At 49.9% G+C, this 19,394-nt stretch overlaps 1 protein-coding gene across 1 annotated transcript in view; it reads left to right on the top strand.

Moving 5' to 3' along the window:
• SEZ6L (seizure related 6 homolog like) overlaps positions 1-19,394 on the top strand; it is a 152,896-nt gene that overhangs the window by 87,660 nt on the left and 45,842 nt on the right. Inside the window, exons 2-3 of the mRNA XM_037879011.2 lie at positions 1,320-2,057; positions 4,146-4,279. Coding sequence (XP_037734939.1) covers positions 1,320-2,057; positions 4,146-4,279 — 872 coding nt within the window. The remainder of the gene's footprint in view (positions 1-1,319; positions 2,058-4,145; positions 4,280-19,394) is intronic.

The raw sequence follows: 19,394 nt of genomic DNA on the forward strand, positions 1-19,394 counted from the left end.
ACACCATGAGATGACAGGTTTCAGAGTAGCAGCCGTGTTAGTCTGTATTCGCAAAAAGAAAAGGAGGATTTGTGGCACCTTAGAGACTAACCAATTTATTTGAGCATAAGCTTTTGTGGGCTGCAGCTCACTTCATCGGATGCATGCTGTGGAAAGTGTAGATGAGATGAGTGAGTCAGTCTGTCGGTATCCTTGAGACCAGTGTCGAAGCTGCACTTTAGTAACTGCTGAGCAGCGTGTAGATACTCCAGGGCCACACAAGGGAGCGCAGGCACTTGCATATCCGATGTGGCTGACACCTGCAGCTGTGAAGGAGTCAGCCGCATTCCCCAGTTCTAACACTAGAAAAGATCTCATCTGTACTGTGGTTAACCTTAAGTTTGGAGGATTTGGGCTCCAAATGTGCTTGTGAGATAGGTTTGCATTACATTTCTCAAGCGAAGCGTATTAAGTACCTTCCCGAGCAATCACAGCTTTCGTGGGACGTGGTTTCCTGTTTGATTTTACTTTACCCTCCATTTTATGTAGCTGTTCGGCCACAGGCCATTTTACCCTGAGGACTGCAGCAGAATCAGACACAGTGTCTGAAATAGAGATTTATTTATGACCCATCTCCATAGCCAAACTGTGGGGATGTAGCTTTGTCTAATTTTTTCTGTCTTTTCCTTTGCATAACTTTTGCCAGAAGCTAGGAATGGGTGAGAGGGGTTGGCTCACCTGTTCTGTTCATTCCCTCTAGGGAACCTGGCACTGACCACTGCGGCCATTGGTCTGGCCCAGTCTGGCTGTTCTGATGTTCTTAGCACAAGAGTGTACTGGTTGCATTGTCTAAACGAAACAGTGGTTTTATGTGATCCGAAGGTAGGAGATCAGCTTGGTTCGGCTTCTGTCCGCCATTGGGCACGCAGTACAGTACATGCATGACAAGAGCAAGGAAAAACAGCAGAATCAATCTCTTCCAAGTACACATATTCGCTGATGCGGATTGTAAAATTGTAGCCGTTCACAGAGATTGAGCTACAGCAATAACTCAGCATGAGCACAGAACCTTTCGAACCACTGACTTCTAGCGAAATAGACTCAAAGAGAAGCACTGAACTGAGCTGTGAGATGAGGCTCTTCAAGTTTGGCAAAAATCTCAGTGTCAGTCCACCAGTGCAGGGTCCTTATTGCTCTGCCATGATCAGAATGTTTGTGAGAGCGGTGGGGTGCTCAGTCAGCTGCTGTTCTCCCGGGGGTTGATTTAATGCTGTCAGGTACAGTGCCTAATTTCATGCCCAGAATTTTCAATGCATCTCTTTCCCCTCCCTCTCTTGCAGACATTAACTCAGAGGGGAAGAATGCCCCTTCAAGTTCCTACCCACTCGGCTCTGATGAACTCCCAAACAACACGACTGGCAAAGAGAAGGGAGAGCCCCCCCACACCACAGCTCACAACCTCGTTCAGTCAGGGGAAGACTTCTTCGATTCTGTGACTGAGAAGACGACTCCGTTGCCTCACAGAGACGTTCTACAAGAGCCAGCTTCTGCCCCTGACGCCCACACAAAACAAACTTTCTCCTCCAAGAAGAAGCCACCTTCTCTGAAGCAAGTAAACACAGCAAGGAAGCATCTGAGACCCCAAACTACCCCATCATTGCTTCAGAGAGCTGCCTCTCAGCCAGAGCTGTCAGGGCCCAGGTCCTTCACCTCTGCTGAAGAGCCTCCTGCGCTGGGGAATGGGATGACTATGGCTACGGAAGCCAAGCAAGCAGCCCCCGAGCTGCCATTGTGGGGTGGCAGTAAAGGACGCAGTGGCACAACCAGTCAGTCTCCACTGCAGATATCTCCTTTTACGTTATGGCCTTTAATCCGCCAGCCCACTTCCCAAAGCCCAGAGACAGTAAAGCAGCCTGTGGCTGCTGCGGCTGCTGTAGAAGGCGACACCGTCAGCCCCAGCGCTAACAAGACAAGCAGCCCAGAGAACGAGATGAATGGATCCGCTTCTGAAGAAAGTCAAGAAACAACCACTTCCACCATCATCACCACCACAGTCATCACCACCGAGCACGCGCCAGGTAAGCCCCGCTCTCTGCACGGCCACAGCCCCCCCAGCCCCGGGCCGCAGGAGAGGCGTGGAGCTGCCAGGCTGGGAAGCGAGAGAGGACACACTCCCTGTGTCTGCAAATGCAGCATGCGCTTTTGGAGCTGCCCCTTGCGCCTTATTGGTGTCAGAAACCTGCACCAGTGCATTGGCGTGGCCACTTACAGGAGCAAGCTGCGCCTGGCTCTGGTACGAAAGGCAGCCTGGAGTGTAACGCAGGAGGTGGAGAGGGAGCCAGGTAGCAATGCGATGGCACAGACACAGAGACTGTCACCCAAAGTCAAGTCTTTAAGGTGTCCTTGGGGATCAGGAAGGCTGCTCTAGTGGGACCAGCAGAACTTAGTGAATGCGGAGCAGGAATAACCCAAGGTTTAGAGTAACCCAGGCTAAAGCCAAGGAGGAAGTCTCTGCTCGCAAGGAAGCGCCTGGCATGTGCCCCCTCCATCCGCTGAGCGAACAGAGTTGCTCCAGCTCACTGGGGTTAGCGCTCGTCTCTGCTGTGTGAAACGGGCCCAGGAGCCAGAGGCCATGGGCTGCCAGCAGGGACCCACATGGTGAGATCAGGGGTAGCCCACAGGGAAATAGGTTTGTTTCTAAAACCAGAGATTTTTCCATCTGTCATGGGGGGGTCAACTCACCGCAGGGACAGCGCCACCTCCTGTCACTCTGGGGAATTGTTCAGTAGGTTGACACCCCTGCCAGCAGTTACTCTCTGAATCTGCACCTCATCGCGCTGCAGGAACTGCAGCATCTTCTGTGATCAGCTCTCCGGCCAGGTCCCTCCGTACATGGCTTCCCCTTCCGGGGACGAGTATCAAAGTCCCTGCTCACCCGCTGTCTCTGTCAGTCTTCCCGTTCACTGCCGCAGGGGCCGCTCCCTCAGTGGCTGGCAGGGGAACCCAGGCCTGTTCTCTGCTCCGGGTTCTGGCTCAGGGCCCTCTAAACAGCAGCCCAGGTGTGGTTCCCTCCTGCACCCTGCTGCCTTTCCCTGAGCCTCTTCCTCACCTCCTGGCCCTCCCCACTCCTCCGGATTTGCCAGACTCACAGCTCCCTCCCAGGGAGGAGCCCTGGGCTACTTGTCTCGATAGCCCCCCAAACGCTTCTCCTTCCTCCTGGGGAGTGACTGCAGACTACCTCCCTGCAGCGTCTCTGCTGCCAACCTCCTGCCTGTCCCCACACAGGTGAGCTTTCCCCAGGGCTTTCCTCCCCGCCTTAACTCTCCCCTTTTGCATCCTAATTGGCTGATTGGGCCCACCTGAGCTCTTGCAGGGCCAGTGTGGGGGTGCACCCATCACACCATCAGCAGGGCTGTTCTGGGGCCCTTCCCCACACGTAACAGTCCCTGGCACCAGTGAGAGTCGTGTTGTGTAGGGGAGGCAGGCGGAGGCCCTTCATTGCGCACCTGCACCGAACCTTCCTCACACACCTCACTGCCGTTAGGATGTTACTAGCCTGCTGTCCTCCCTCCGGTTCAAGCTACTGCCAGTCAAATAATAACCAAACTTCCAGGCAGGCTATTAGAAAAAGCTTTGCAAGCTAAGGTCTATGGGCCTGATCCAAAGCCCTTCGCTGGGAGTCGTTCCATTGACTGCCAGTGGCTTTGGACCCGGTGTCTGAATGAGCCATGGTGTGAGGTGCATTTGAAAGGTGCGGGGGTGCTGTGCTCATTCCAGAAGCGTTTGGGTGGTTGGCACGGTCTCTCTGGCAAGAAACACGGCGTCGTGGCCTGCAGTGAGCCACCTCAGACAGGGTCACTGTTTGTTCGTATGCAGAAATGAAACAGGAGTGACTGCCGGAATCTGAGTCCAGAATAGACTTTGATACTGTCTCACTCTCTGGTTCCCTGTCGCTGGCAATTCGCCGGCAGAAGGGAACCTGCAGGAATGGTCTGGGCTTTTTTGGTCAGAGATCTCTTTTAAAGAAAGAAAAAAGAGGGAAACGAAATTTTTTCTTAGCTCTTTTCCCATCCAAAACCCAAAGTGTGACTGCCCGCAAGGCTTGTTCCTCAGCCAGTGGTAAGCTACCCACACTTCATTATTAATGCATGTGGCTTTGCCTCCAGTTATCTGCAGCGTGAGCTTCTACGACCCAGAAGGCTACATTGACTCCACAGACTATCCCCCACTTCCTGTGCCCAACTTCCTGGAGTGCACCTATAACGTGACAGTCTACACGGGCTACGGAGTTGAGCTCCAGGTAAGAACACGGTGGCACTTCGGGGCTGCTGTTTCCTCAGTGAGCCAGGACATGAAGCTGCCATCATGGAATTAAAAAATGTTGTTGTTCTTGTCTTCCCATCTGTACCCGTAAAACGAGCTTCGCTCTCCTTACCTGTGCAGAGAGCAGCCTGTGACAGAATCTGCTCGGCTGGTTGGCGCTGGACACAGAGCCCCCGCACTGCAGCTCTTCACCGCACACATGGTCACCTAGGGTGAAATTCGTCCCTCCACAGCAAGCCAGCATTAGCTGTATGCACCCCATAGCCCCACTCCAGCACCAGGGATTCCCCACCCGTCCCGTCAGGGCAGCTGTCCGGCCGCTTTGATCAATGTAGACTAGGACAAAAGAAACAGTGTCAGCTCAAGCGTGCGAATCAGTGGCAGGCAAAGAGAGGGGGAGCAGAGGCAGAGATGCACAGTGAGAAATCACCCAGTTCCCCCTGCCTGAGGTAGCAGTGTTGGGTCAGCCTGGGGTCTGATACTGGAATCTCAGACTCTGTATGTCAGTTCCAAGCTGCAGGAAACTCCCCTCTCTGCAGAAGGGTTTTTCTAGGATTCTACCCATCAGCCACTGCGCTTGTTCTTTGGGGCAGCGAGGAGAGGAACACACACACAGGGCATGTAGGAAGGGCAACACTTGTAACTGAACAAGTGCACATTAACATAGATCCTGGCAAGCAGGGGCATAGACAAGTGCTGAAATCCTGCCCCTGAATGCAAGTGGCTTGTCAAAGCGAAGGAGCCCTCTGCTCATCCAACACCAGCCAGTCAGCCCCAGTTATGGTGATACAATCACTATCACATCTGCCATCCACGGAGCTCGGAGTATTTAATAAGCCAGAATAAGTGAACAAATACCTTGTCCTCCAGAGCACCCTGCAGCCAAACTTCTCCATGCACTGTACAGCTACCAGCCCATTTACCTTCCCACCCTGCTGAGAACCAGCTCTGCCTCATTCCCAATTTACAGATGGGAAAATTGAGGCATGGAGCAGTGAAGTGACTTGCCCAGTGTCACACAACAAGTCAGTGCCAGAGTCCGAGTGCCTTAACCACTAACCCCAGTCCCGGGTGAGCACACACATCGTAATCGTGTGAAGGTTTTACACGCCTCAGCCTGCAAGTAAATCAAAGCTTTAGCAAAGACGAGGGCACTGTGCAAACCAGTGGCTCAGTGTGCCTGCACTGTCACGTACCCTGGTGTAAATGAAGCATGCTCCCACTGAAGTCAATGGCCCTGACTCGGGACACATTTACACGGGCTTTGGTTTTGTCAGTTTTCCCAGAAAATTTAAACTTTTTGGCAAAAAATCAGACCCAAATGTTTCCATCCAAAGCCTGATTTGGAATGCTGCTGAAGTGCCTGATGGGAGTCGTAGGTCAGGCACCTTGTGCCCCTATTCTCATCTACTGGCCAGGCTCCTTGGCCAGACTATATCTCCCAAGGATGCATGACGGTTTCCCCTGTTGCTGGGGAGTCCCATGGCTGTGTTGCGTCACAGGAGATAGAGTCTGGCCAAGGAGCCCCGCCCATAGGGGAGAACGGGGTGAGGTACCACCCTGCAGTGTTTCCAAATCAAAATGTTGGGGGTTTGGCCAAATCTTTTTGATTTGTGGGTTTGTTTGTTTTTTCATGAAAAGTCACAATTTTCCCTGAAAAGTAAATACTTTTTGAAAAAAGTTTGGCCTAGTTGAAAAGTCCAAGAAGAATCTTGATAGGCAAATGTCAACTAGCCCTAGTTTCTATCGTTCCTGCTTCGGGCAATTTTCACTTACACTGGCCATTCCATGCAGATTTGGAGAAAAGACCAAATTCCTTTCATCCTTGAACACATTCTTACCGTGTCCATCAATTCCCCCCCCCCCGCCCCCCCCCCCCCCGCGGCTCCCTGCCTTAGAGCCCGCAGGCTCACTCGCTATGTGCTAGCTGGGAGGGAGGATCAAACCATCAAGAGCACTGGACCTAAGTTTCAAACTCTTGTAAATTATCACCCTTGCATTCCAAAGAAGCTTCCTTGCCCTAGGCAAACCGAAGCAGACTAGTAGAATAAACTCCTGCCTAACATGCAAGGTGAACAATATACACAACTCCAGCTGCAACTACACATAATGGTCATCAGGAGTTGGCTGGTGTTTACCATTTATTGACCACCAATTCTGGCCAGCTGTATGTGCCACTTCCCTATTTCTCACCTGCCTTATGGTCATAGAGATTATTTTGCCTGGTGCAGCTGCTACTACAAATGAGTCTGACATAGCAAAAACTCCAGATTCTTCCTAATCCATGTCACAAATAAACTACAGAAGGGAGCTGGTACAGTTTTATCCCCGGATAGATCAAAGCTTTAAAATACCATCCAATTAACTTTAACACGGGGACAATGGCAAGCAATTTATTTCCCAAACAGACAATCCTGCCTTGGTAGCTAGGAGAAAAATAAAAGGCATTCTCTCCAAACTGACTGATTGCTCTTCCTTTGTTCCCCAACTCTTAATGGGATGGGCTGTGAATGGCAGCTCCCATGTGTCAAGAGAACCCAACAGTTCTGCTATTCTTAGGTGCAGAGATGACACCCTAAAAATCCCCCTATTATATCTGTGACAAAAATTCAGTACCAGGAAAATTCACTATTTCCAAGTAAGAACATGTGTGCCTCAAAGGGCAACACCCGCCAGGGGCCACACCTTTTGATCATGTGCAATACTGGCGGGTCTCTGATAGCGGTCACAAGGGGTAATCACATTCACCAGCGTGGACCTTAATCCTCAGGAGCAGAAGAAATAAACATGCAGGCCACACTTGACAAGGTAGTTATGGTAACTATGTGTAGTATACACCCAAAGGTCCTGATTGGGATCCGGACGCCATGGTGCTGGGCGCTGTACGGGCACCTGACGGGTTTGCAGACCATGGAGTCTGCAGACATAATAGCGTTATTATGATTTAACATTAACAGTCACAACCACCCCATTGCGCTGCGTGCTGTACAAACATAGTCAAGGCCAGTGCCTGCCCCAAAGAATGCTGGTCATGTGACAGATGTGTCGGACCCGCTGTTTGTAGAATTGCCTCATGCCACGGCACATTTCCCTAAACCCAGGCCTACATCCAGCATGGTGCTTAGGGACTACTCGTGTGGTTTAAGTTAAGCACACACTTAAGTAGCTTGTTGGATTGGGGCCCCTGTCTGGCCAATTATGGAAGTTCCTGCAGGCACAATTAAGGCACTGGAGAAATATATTTAGCCCAGGTGCTCTGATTAGGGGCCATCCCACTGGGATCAGCCGCAGAACAGAGTCACTGACACTGCATGGACACAGCTCTCCTTGCTCAGCGTGTGCAGCTGAAATGAGCTGTTCCAGGGAAAACGATGCTAATGTTTCCCTGAGTTAGAATCATCCTGGAAGCCTGGCGAGGTAACTGATAAATAAGCCCCATAAGGAGACGAGCAGTCCATACTTGTCCTTGAAACGTGATTAAAACAACATCAGCATAGTCTGTGCACTAGACTAGAGTTCTTCTCGGGACCTTTTTCTTCTTCAGTTTTTCAGTGTTACAATTTGTTTCTTATTAAACTACATCCACTTTTAATCTCTGTAATTAGCAAAGTGCATTCAAAGGAACGGGAGAGCCTGTTCCCATCGTTATGTGTGGCTGGACTGAATGAGAGGGCTGACCTTGTTGCAGCCTGATGGCGCAAAACGAATGCGTGATGGAAAAGGTGTTCATGGAATTAAGCGTAGCACGGTCATTAAGTGGAGCGAGCATCAGGGCAAACACTGAAACGCTGGCATTTTATGCATATTTTAAAAACTTTTCTATAACAATAACTCTGTTTCCTGAATCGAGAGGGTGCTAAAGACAAACTGTTCTGCTGTAAATTTGCCTCCCATTGTAGTCCATCCAGTGACATCATTCCTGACCTTGCTCCATTGTAGGTCAGGGTTTTAAAGGAGCATAAAATTAGCCTCTCCACCTTCAGAACTCCACTTTTCACTTCGCCGATGCTTCTGAGGCTCTTAGCCATTACATTACAAAAGCAGATCTTTGTTTGCTGAGCACAACCTTGCCTGGCTCCGGGCATATATCTGCTCTGCACAGACAGCCTTCATTTCTCACCAAGCTGTGCACAGGACAGGAGTCATGGCTGCATGGCACACAAGTACACCCAGATCTGCTAAGCCACTGCGGGTCTCTGAATGTAAAGCAAATCAGTCACTAGGTTTGAATGCACAAATAAACAAACACTCAAAATATGAGACGCCTTTGATTAACCTCCATACCAAGGGCTTTTGAGACAGGGCTAATGGGGCTGAAAATATCTCCCTAGTGCTTTCATGGGTAGAGATGCCATCCAAGGGCTAATCATGATTAAAGATGTATAGGAGGAAGCAGGCTGTCAGCTCCATGGTGAGATGTCAGTGTTTGGGCTGTCCCTGGCCCACGGCCCCTCCACTCTCAGGGGAGCACTGTGGTCTAATGATACAAGCACAGGAAATCCTGAACTCTAATCCCAGCTCTCACACCAACTCCCCATAGCCCAGAGTGTGTCATTTCCCTGCTCCATGCCTCAGTTTTCCCATCTGTAAAATGAGGACCATTGTCTATTTAAATGCTTCCCTTGTACTGGTATTTTGAGGATTAATTATCCAGTGCTTTAAAGTGATCAGAAGATGGAAAGTGCCAACTAAGCATCATTTATTATTTGCATAGCCCTTATCAGAAGCTGTTGAGGATGGGGTTGTTTAGCCACACACTAGTCATGGAAGAGAAATAACATGGGATTTTAGGATGGCTTGAATGGCTGATCAAAGCACTCATGATGATTATCTGTACCCATCCCTGAGGGATCCCAGCCTCACACATCTAGTCTGAAGGAGGAGAGCACAGCCCAGCGTGATGGCCCAATGAAAAGATTAATGGCTTTCCTGCTGCTCCCTCTTGTTTTGCCAGCCTGTCATTTAGAATCCCTTCCATCCTCTTTTAATTATTTTACATGTACAGATGCTCCCAGCTTCACCAGCTACAAAGCTAATTACATGAGTCAGGTGCGGAAATAGTGCAATGTCATTTTTCCCCCCACCATGCAGTCACTCGTGCTGGTAATTGCTGGCATTTAAAGTGATTTTGATTTAATTCCTGACTCCTGTAACGGAGAGAATCAGAAGAGGCCTTGCTGAAAATGGTCACAGTGGTGGAGTGGCAGGGGAGAGAGACAGAGAACCCCACCTAGGATATTGGATATTAGGAAACACTATTTCACTAGGAGGGTGGTGAAGCACTGCAATGCGTTACCTAGGGAGGTGGTGGAATCTCCTTCCTTAGAAGTTTTTAAGGTCAGGCTTGACAAAGCCCTGGCTGGGATGATTTAGTTGGGGTTGGTCCTGCTTTGAGCAGGGGGTTGGACTAGATGACCTCCTGAAGTCTCTTCCAACCCTGATATTCTGTGATTCTATAACACCGTAAGGGCTGCATCCGCTAAACCGGGCAGCCCCATTCATGTTAAGCAACTCGGCCGTGGCTCCTGGTTTGGTTTCTGGTGCTGGGTTCCCTGGGCTGGAGACTGCACAGCCACAGCGTGGGCAGCAGCCGCACAAACTCCCTCCCTGGCCTGGAAGGGTCGCCGGGCGACAGAAGAGCGGAGCGTACGTCTGCACGGCAGCTGCTAGAGCAGCCCAGCTCTGGGGCGGCAGCTGCTGTAGCGTGGAGACTCCCTGCATTGCGGAAGGGTTTTCTCCATCGAGGTAGGTGACCCACCTCTCCGAGAGGCAGGAGCTGGGTCGGCAGAAGAACTCTTCCGTTGATCTAGCTGCATCTACGGAGGGACTTAGGTCAACCTGACGACAGCACTCAGAGCACAGGCGTTTCCAGAGCCCTGAGGGAAGTCCCTCGGTTGACCTATGTTTTAGGTGTAGACCAGGCCTTAGTTCCCTGCCCACTGCCAGCTTTGGCAGCCTTCCTGAGCGCGTCCGTGGAGAGACCAGGCACTGCGAGTTGCGGCAGAGGCTTTGTGGCAGGGACACACACGCACACCTCGCCAGGGCAGCAGAGCTGTGGTCCATATTTAGGACTGGATTCCTCAGCCGAACCCCTATGGACAGTCCAGAGGATTTAGGGCCTGGTCCAGCCCCCACCAGAGACAATGGTCAGGTCTAGTGGTCAGAGCCAAGAGCCAGAGTCAGGAGTCAGAAACCAAGCCAGGCTGGAGCAGGGCAGGGAACACGGCAGGCAAAGGAGCGATCCTGGGTGCGGGTGTCAGTGCTGGGCAGCCACAGGCCAAGTGCGCCGTCCTGGCGATGCCACTCAGCCACGCTGGTGCTGCGGTTAGCCAGCTGATCCCAGGCCTCGCCGCGGGCCCTCGTTTCTGACAGTAGGCCCCAGTGGCATTGGGAACTGTACCTTTAAGGGGTTTAGCGGCCCAGACAGGAAGGCTGGGCGGGGTGCTGCCGAAGCCTGTGTTCTGTTCTGCGGAGGCACTTGGGGACTACATCACCGAATAAAGGGGATCTCTTCCCAGCACCTGGGGCCCGGCGGGGTTACTGAACAGCACAGCCCCTGGCCCATCGCACACTGCTGTGTTCTGCGCTCTGGAGCAATGGCCTGGGCAGATCACAGAACAAAACACTGCCCTTTGCCCCTCATTAGCTCTGCTGGAGCGGTAGCATTGACAGGGGAATGTCCAGTTCAGAAACACACAGGAAAAGATCTCCCTGTTTAAGCCTTTTAATGGCACCACAGCAGCAGCAGTTGAAAGGCAGAAAAACTGAAGCTGAATTTAAACAAAAGCCCTTCTCTGTGCTGCCTTCCACCTTTGGATAGAGTGTAGCTCGTTAAATGGGTTGACAGAAGGAAAAAAATCCTGAAGAGTAAAGATTCATTACTACATTAATAGCATCTTGTAATATAGATTAAGAGACAAAGAGTAGCGTAAAAGAGAAAAGCTAATTACCATGTCTCTATGCTGAAGTTAAAAAAAGAGAAAGAAAATGAAAGTCCCTGGTGAGTTCTAATAACTTCTCTCGAGCAATTCGCTCCTGCATGTGCCCCTGAATGGAGAACCCCTCTGCACACCTCAGCCGCTCTGTCATCCTGGCCTTCCTCCATCCTGATCCCATTGATGTCAATGCAAACTTTCCCATTGACTTCCGTGCCCTGTGAATCCGGCCCTTAATGAATTAGAGGGGACATTCCCCTCTGTGCAGAGAGTCAGCATACCACACACGGGACTGAAGCAGGATTTAAGTGGTACTTGGCCTTGCAGAATATAAGTGGCACCTAACTAGGCTTTGTGCTGGCGCTCTGCCCAGGCGTGAATCTCACCTTATTAGACGTTTCAGACCCCAGTCCTCCTACCGAGCCCACTGCAAGCAGCCCAGCACATCAAGCCCTGAGCCACTGACATGCTGCAAATTAGCTCCCAGCATTGCAGTGATAAGGACAGAGCAGCTAATTATAATAAAATTACATTTATAAAAAACTCTTGACATTTCTTGGCAAGAAACATCATTTCCTTAAAGAGATTTCAGCTGAAATGTAATGGTGTTTGGGTGTTTTCTAGGGGGGCGAACAAGCCTGTTAGTTTAGGTTGGAAGGATTCTTCCCGCCACACCCCTCTGCTTCCCCGTCTTAATGACAGATGTTCCAGGAGCTTAAATTAGTTCACTCTTTGATTTCCCTTTGCAGTTCCTGGCAGGAAGCTGCACATATGGTACCTTTCTCCCTGGCTGATGATCCCTGGCACAAGGCCACTGTATCAATGTGTAGCTGAAAGTTATCCCAGACACAGAGGGGAGTCCCAAGGACAGGTGCGGTTTACCTATCTCCCAGTGATAAAGGAGAAATCTGCTTCAAGAGAGCAATAAACCCCCCTGGCTCTTTCTTTCATCCTCTTTTGTAAGTTTCCCAAGTACAGACTAACCTGAGACAGAATTTAAATAGCTGGAAAGTGACTGCTGCCATGCGGGCTGCCAGATAGAGCAATAGCTCTGCAAAGCCTTCCCTTGCACAGGGCCTGCTGCTGACACACTTCAGGAATGCCTGCAAGTAAGATTTCTGGGTAAGTGCTGCAATGAATTAATCAGCACCTTCCCCCCTAAATACCAGTCTGAAATTTCTCCTCTGCAGACAGGCCCTGAAAACTGGGAAAGCAGCCGTAAAGCAGAGCAGGTCAATTCTCATGCTGCTCCAATGACTGTTCCTTTAATATTTCCCTTCTTAATTTGTCAACATGACTTTGGGGCTGGCCTTCACCTGACAAACCTGGTTTGGAAACAGAACCATCCTTGAGTCATTTCAGCACAATACACGGCAGGAAGACTCTGGATTTTTTCAGTGATTTAGAACAGACACAATGAGCTAAATCCAGACCAGGTGAAAACCCAACAGAAGTCAGTGGCGTTGCATTAACTTATGCAAAGGCTGAGTTTGGCTGTGTTCATATCAGCTGTTCCAATTAATTCACCCCTAATCAACAATGAATTAATGTTTAAATCTGAGCACAGGTCTCTGTCTGCCTAGAGAGGTTTTTGTGCTGTGCTTTTCATTGGGGCGTTTGGCACTGGAGACTGGAACAAACAAGGCAATGCTGTGTACAAGTTAGGCATGTATTTCTTGCACGCTCATGTGCGCCTGGCTTGTGTAGGAATCGAGCTCTCAGTTCTTGCCTCTCGTCCAGGAAGCCCAAGAAAACGTTAATTGTCCCCCACAACAAGCACACATGCAGGAATCTCCAAACCACTCCCCCCCCCACACACACACGCCAATGCCTGGCACAGAACCCTAATGTTGCTCCCTCCCTTCTGAGAGCCCCCTGGATTCAAGTCTCCTCTCCCACCAATTTCACAATGGTTTCAATGAGGAGCCCCCTGATTTACACTGGGGTCAGGGAGAGGAGCCCTCCAGGGAGCGTGTCAGGGAGCCAGGACCCAACCCGTCACAGCCTCAGTAAATCAAAGCCAACCCATTGGCTTGAGTCTGGAAGGGAAGTGGAACCGCTGGGGGCCATGCATTCCCTGCAGCTAATGTGACCAGAGGGAGTGCACCAGGGGCCAGCAGCACCCCAGGGTGTCTCCAAGCTCTCAGTTGAGACATCACCCAGGCAGGGCTCACTTTGGCCAGATCTGGAGCCTAAAGAGAACTCCGCAAAGACCTAGCCGGGGCCCATTTGGTCAGCCGTGCCTACTAGGCCTGCAGAAGCAGTTTGGGAAGGAGAGAGCCAATATCACCTCCATATTGTGAGCAGAGGGGACAGGCCCTCATTGCCATGCTGGTCCAGTGGTTAAGGTGATAAGACTTAGGACACCCAGGTTCAACTCCCTGCTCTGCCTCAGACTTCCTGTATAACCCTGGGCAAGTTACTTAGCCTCTATGCCTCAGTTTCCCCATCTATAAACACAGGCCAGATTGCAAAGTGCTTTCACATCTACAGATGAGAAGTGCTGCAGGGGAGTCAGGGATCCTTCTCCAACCAAGCAGCTTTGCCTCCCGCTGGCTGGCTAGGACTTGACCTCAGGTAGCTGGTGCTCCCAACGCTGGCCAGGCACTGGGAGAGCCAGCTTGCCAGCGGGGTCTGAAGCGCTGAATGATGCTGAAGGTGGCTTGGATAGGGAGCACGGCCTCTCTCAGGCCAGTACAGTTGCTTTTGTTGTTCTGTTTCCAGGCTGAAAAAGTGAGCCACCAATTTGTTTTTCTTTGAAAAATTAGAGCTGAAAGCAGCCCCCGGGTCAGTGGTGGTGACCTGGAATTGCTGGCATTATCCGTCTTGCAGATGAGTTCAGCTGTTCTTACCCCAGTTATAAAGCACCGCCCCTTGCTCATAACTTCCCAGTGATCGTTAAACCTGGATGGAGCTTGTGACTAGTCCCATAAAGTGCAGTATTGCTCAGAACCAGCAGACTAAGGGCATTGGCTCCTCAGCCTTCACAGGGAGCAATGTGGCTGTTGACAGCAGGGCCGGTCTGCAATGCCTGGCTGCAGCGATCAGACTGGTGCCATCGCTGAGGGCAGTGGGCAGCTTGCAGAGCCCTTATAGTAAAGCAAAGTGGCTCTGGCCTTTGTCCCTTCTCTCTAGCATGGGGCTCTTCCGGTGCTAACCCAGGCGGCACCCAAAGGGATGATTTGCGAGGGCACAAAGGGCAGTTTAATGCCTGTTGATGCTCAGTGGGACTGGAGCATCTAACTGCCCTTTGTACCGTTGACCCCTCCCCTTAAAGGACCTTCACTGGCACATCCAAGCCCTGGCTATTAGGAATCCATTTCTCAAGCTACCTGGTCTCAAGAACCATGACCCCAGCTGTGCTTCTTCCTTTAATCGCTCTCTTCCCACCCCCGGCTGGGGTTATTGCACCATTTTCTCCCCTGGGTACAATGTGTCTTGCATGGATGTGGACACTCGGACTATACCCACATCCACTGGCATTCAGAGAAGGCAAACGCTGCTCTTTTTTATAGTAGGCCTCTCTTTTCTGTGCTGGAGTCCCATCTCACGTGGAACGCCCTTTGAAGTCAGTGGCCCAAATTCTCCTTGCCTTATTGAAACAGATTAACCTATTGACTGCAAAAGGGCTACTCTCATCAGGAAGACTAGGAGTAAGTTGGCCCTTTTCTGCATATAATTCTTGCCTATTCACTGCTGGTGAAATTCACCCCTGTGCAACAGCTCAGCACCCAAACTGATCTCCCATTTCTGGTCTGAACGGGGACAGAAGTGGCAGCGAGGCCTTGGTGAATTTCAGCATTCCTGGACAGGTAGTTAGGTTCACAGATTCACAGGGGCAGATCCCCCACTGGTGACATTGACGTCACTGGAGCTGTGACAGTCTACACCAGCTGAGGATCCGCCCCATGGATAGAAGACATTGTTATGTCATCTCCTCTGACCACCTGCATAATGCAGGCCAGAGAACCTCACCTGCTGTTGTCTCCATGAAGCCCATCAATTCTCTCTGAGCTAGAGCATAGCCCAAGCTTGACGTTTCAGCTGGGTTCATAACTGTACTCCCAACTTAAAATGCTGGAAGAAAAGCTCCTGTTTCTCCTCATTTCATGTCTGCTGAAAATTTTCTGCCCTTGGCCTTTCTCACAATTGCCTTGCCTACTTCCTCACTTGCTTCCTCTAAAACGGGGACCCCTTCTAAACTAAACTCCTGCTCTCCTTACTTTACCCTCCAGTCCCTCCCGCCTCCCAGGGGTTCCAGCGGCACTCGTTCACTCAGCGCACAGCCTTGAAACTTAGGACTTATGCTGGGAGGTTGCTGCTCACGCATCATAATCAGGAAATCTTTACTAACCTGGCACAGCCGAAGAGCCTGGCAGCTACAAACTACACTGGACACAAGCTCTTGGAGAGCCTCTGTACTGCAGACAAGTCTGTTCAGAATGACAATAAGGGAGCAAGGAGAAAAGAGGAACATTGATTTTCTACAGCTCTCGCTTTGCCAGCGTTAGGGCTTCAATGAGGGAACATTGTGAATACAGGAGAGGGGTTGAAAGGCATCTGGAAAATTACATAAAATATGTAAATTTCGGGGTCCCCATCCAGCCATGCTCTTAAGCATATGCTTAATATTAAGCAGGTGAATAATCGAGTTGACTACTCACCTGCTGAAAGGTAAGCACATGCTAAGCACAGGGATCACCTGGATCAGGGCCTCAAGGCATATTTTCCTCCTGTGTTTAAGGGGTCCAGTGAGAAAAAAACAAGGCTCTGTTCTGAGCTTGATTTGCACATATACCCCCTGAGACTGGATCTGTTAACCTTGCTTATGCCAGGACAGCTGTACAGTCTATGCACCAACTTGCATTGTCACATTACATGAAACCCATCTTTGTTTTTAAAAATTAAACCAAAACTTCTCCTGGCAACCAATAGCTGACAAGGTTTCTTTTCGGTCAGAAATGGTTGTTTTCTCACGCAAGGTCTTCTCCAGCGTCTATCAAAGTCAATGGAAAGGTGCCCACGCACGGCAGCAGGAGTTGGTTGGGGGCCTTAGACAACAAAGGCAGATTTTTAATGGCACAAGTGACTGGCTCTTTTTCAAAGTCAGTGGGAACTGGTCACCTCACTCTACTGGTGCCTTTGCAAATCTCCCCCCAGGGCAGCAAGGCAGGAACAGATACTTCTGCTTGGGGCCAAGGAAGCCACGTGGTGAGAGTTTTAGAACGTGTACTGCCCTCTCTCTACTGGCCAAAATACGTATCCATACATATACAGCGTACGTCACCGTCTGCTCGTATTCAGCAGTTGCTCTTACGGCTAGCCAGGCAAAGGGCTGTGTTCTTAAGTCGAATATCTGCAACTCAGATCTGCCCAAAGTGCTGTGGGGACTCCCTGGCCTGCTGGTGATTGTTTAGAGGGGAGGTAACAGGTGAAGAAGTGCTTTGCATCCTTCAGGCCCAATCCTATGGTCCTGAAGAGGGTGAGGATTTGGCACTTTCTTGGAACTGAATTAGGAAAGGGTTTATGGGTGTTTGGGGAAGGGAAGTGGTTTCATTGTTAATCAGGTTTGGTGTCATTTCTCCTGAGGAAATCTAGCTCCTTGCACCAAAAGATCAAAAGGCTCAAAGTGCTGCAAATTGCTTTATGAGGCTCCTATCAAAGGGCTGCTGGGGCTCTTGCCCTGGCTGTTACAGCCCATCTGCTGGTGCTGTGAAAATGATCATTCTTATGTGATGAGAAATCAAGCAAATTTTATAACAACAACAACAACAAATTCTTCTAGTCACCACATCCTCACAAGCGCATGCAATTAGAAGCTAATGTTTTGGGAAGTGCTAAATATAGGGCCTTGGTCTTCACATCCTTAAGAAAACAAATGGCAGCTGTGGGTATCTCATTGCTGAAATACCAGCCTCTTTATTATGCTAAAAGAACATGGAAAACAAAGGTGCGGTTACTTGTTAGCTACCAGGTTCCAAGCACTAATTAAAAGGCCTTTCTACTGCTCATTGAAAATATTAGCTGCTTTATTTTCTGTAAATAGCCATCTATGGAAGCAGAGGTACCTACAAGCAGATGCCTTGTGCAAACAGCTAATTGTAAACAACAATTTAGCTTACAAAGAAACCTGCTTTTCTCTCAGCTTTTCTGGGCTACCTATTTCAGTCCTAGCGCTGTTGCTTTTGCGCTTTCTTCTGCGGGCAGCAGCTAGACCTTCTTATGCTGCATTCATGCAGTGCAGTTTGCATTTTCAGAGTTCTCTGCCACTGACTTTTAACTCCTTCGGGCTTCCTCTATAACCAAGGGCATTGTTGGAGCAGGTCACTTCCTGCTAGCAGCATTGCAGTGATTCCAGCAAGATTAAATAATAAGCCACATTTTTCCTGCTGTAGTAGCAAACCAGACCAGGAGGAGAAGGAGACTGTTGTATCATTCAGCAGTGATCACTGCAGGAATGGAACCAGGGGCTGCATTGACAGGTCTCTAGTGAGCCCGGCCTAGTTCGCCTTGGCTTGGTTGCAGGGACAGTGACCTTTAAGGAGCCGGGGGACTTGTAAGAGCTCCATGACTGTTGCAGTTGGCTCTATAATGTTTGTGCTGTGGGCACTTTCCAGAGGAGACACAACAGCCCAGATGCCCAGGGCAATGGTGTAATTACTGGCAGGTACCCTGTGGGCACTGGTCAGCCATTGGCATCTACAAATGTAGGTGTTCCTTGCATTGCATCAAAGCCATCGGGTGCAGATAGCAGACACTCGTCTCAGCGCAGCCCTCTGCCTGGGGCAAGGTCACACAGTGCTCTGGCAAAGTTCAGGTTCCTTCCCTTGAAAATGTGGCCCTGTTATTTAAAGGCCCCTGGGGTGCAGCTTCAGGTTACAGCAGGTTTGACTGAACCAACGCAATGGCACTTCATCCCGGGGCAGATCCTGTCACAACGTGATGAAAGCTTTCTGTAGGCAGGACTGTAGGGGAGGAGGGATGTGCATGGAGAGCAAAGGGGCTGGCTGAGACAGAACCTGTCTGAGAACATCCACCAAGCTCAGGCTCACCCCATGGAGGGCAGTCAAAGCACAGCGAGTTACTCTGGAAACGTAACAAAATGCACCTTCTGAAAGCAGGAGCTGACTGGGAGTGCAGTGATGAGACCATGTGCATTGCTTAGGGGTGATGTGCTATTCTGCCCTACTAACTTCCAGTCACATTATCAAATTTGTCCTCTTCAGTCACTCAAATAATTAATAGCCTTAAAGTATAACACACTCCCATTCACCATACTGGCACCTCTCTGAAGCAGCTGTCCTCCTCTCCAAAATCTCAGCTTGCTTGCTTGGAGTCCATAGCTGTTCTGGTGATGAAGAAAACCTTAGCCCTGGGTGCAACAGAGTCAGCTGGAACTCTCCCTGAGCACTACACATTCCTCCAGTTATCTCAGCAAGCGGGTAACTCAGATGCCCTGTGACCATACAGCCACAGAATCACAGAAGTGTAAGGCTGGAAGGGACTTCAAGAGGTCATCTAGTCCAGTCCAAATCTTTTTCATCCTGACAGATGTCTGTCTGTCTCTGTCATAAATATAAAGGGAAGGGTAAACACCTTTAAATCCCTCCTGGCCAGAGGAAAAACCCTTTCACCTGTAAAGGGTTAAGAAGCTAGGATAACCTCGCTGGCACCTGACCAAACTGACCAATGAGGAGACAAGATACTTTCAAAGCTGGAGGGGGGAGAAACAAAAGCTCTCTCTCTCTGTGTTGCCTTTCCTGGGACCAGAGCAGGAATGCAGGTCAGAACTCCTGTAAAGGGCTAATAAGCAATCTAGTTAGAGATGCGTTAGATTCTGTTTTGTTTAAATGGCTGATAAAATAAGCTGTGCTGAATGGAATGTATATTCCTGTTTTTGTGTCTTTTTGTAACTTAAAGTTTTGCCTAGAGGGATTCTCTATGTTTTGAATCTGATTACCCTGTAAGGTATTTACCATCCTGATTTTACAGAGGTGATTCTTTTACTTTTTCTTCAATTAAAATTCTTCTTTTAAGAACCTGATTGCTTTTTCATTGTTCTTAAGATCCAAGGGTTTGGGTCTGTGTTCACCTATGCAAATTGGTGAGGATTTTTATCAAGCCTTCCCCAGGAAAGGGGGTGTAGGGTTTGGGAGG

This window comes from Chelonia mydas, chromosome 15 (genome assembly GCF_015237465.2).
Source record: "Chelonia mydas isolate rCheMyd1 chromosome 15, rCheMyd1.pri.v2, whole genome shotgun sequence".
In the NCBI taxonomy this organism is placed as follows: domain Eukaryota; kingdom Metazoa; phylum Chordata; order Testudines; family Cheloniidae; genus Chelonia; species Chelonia mydas.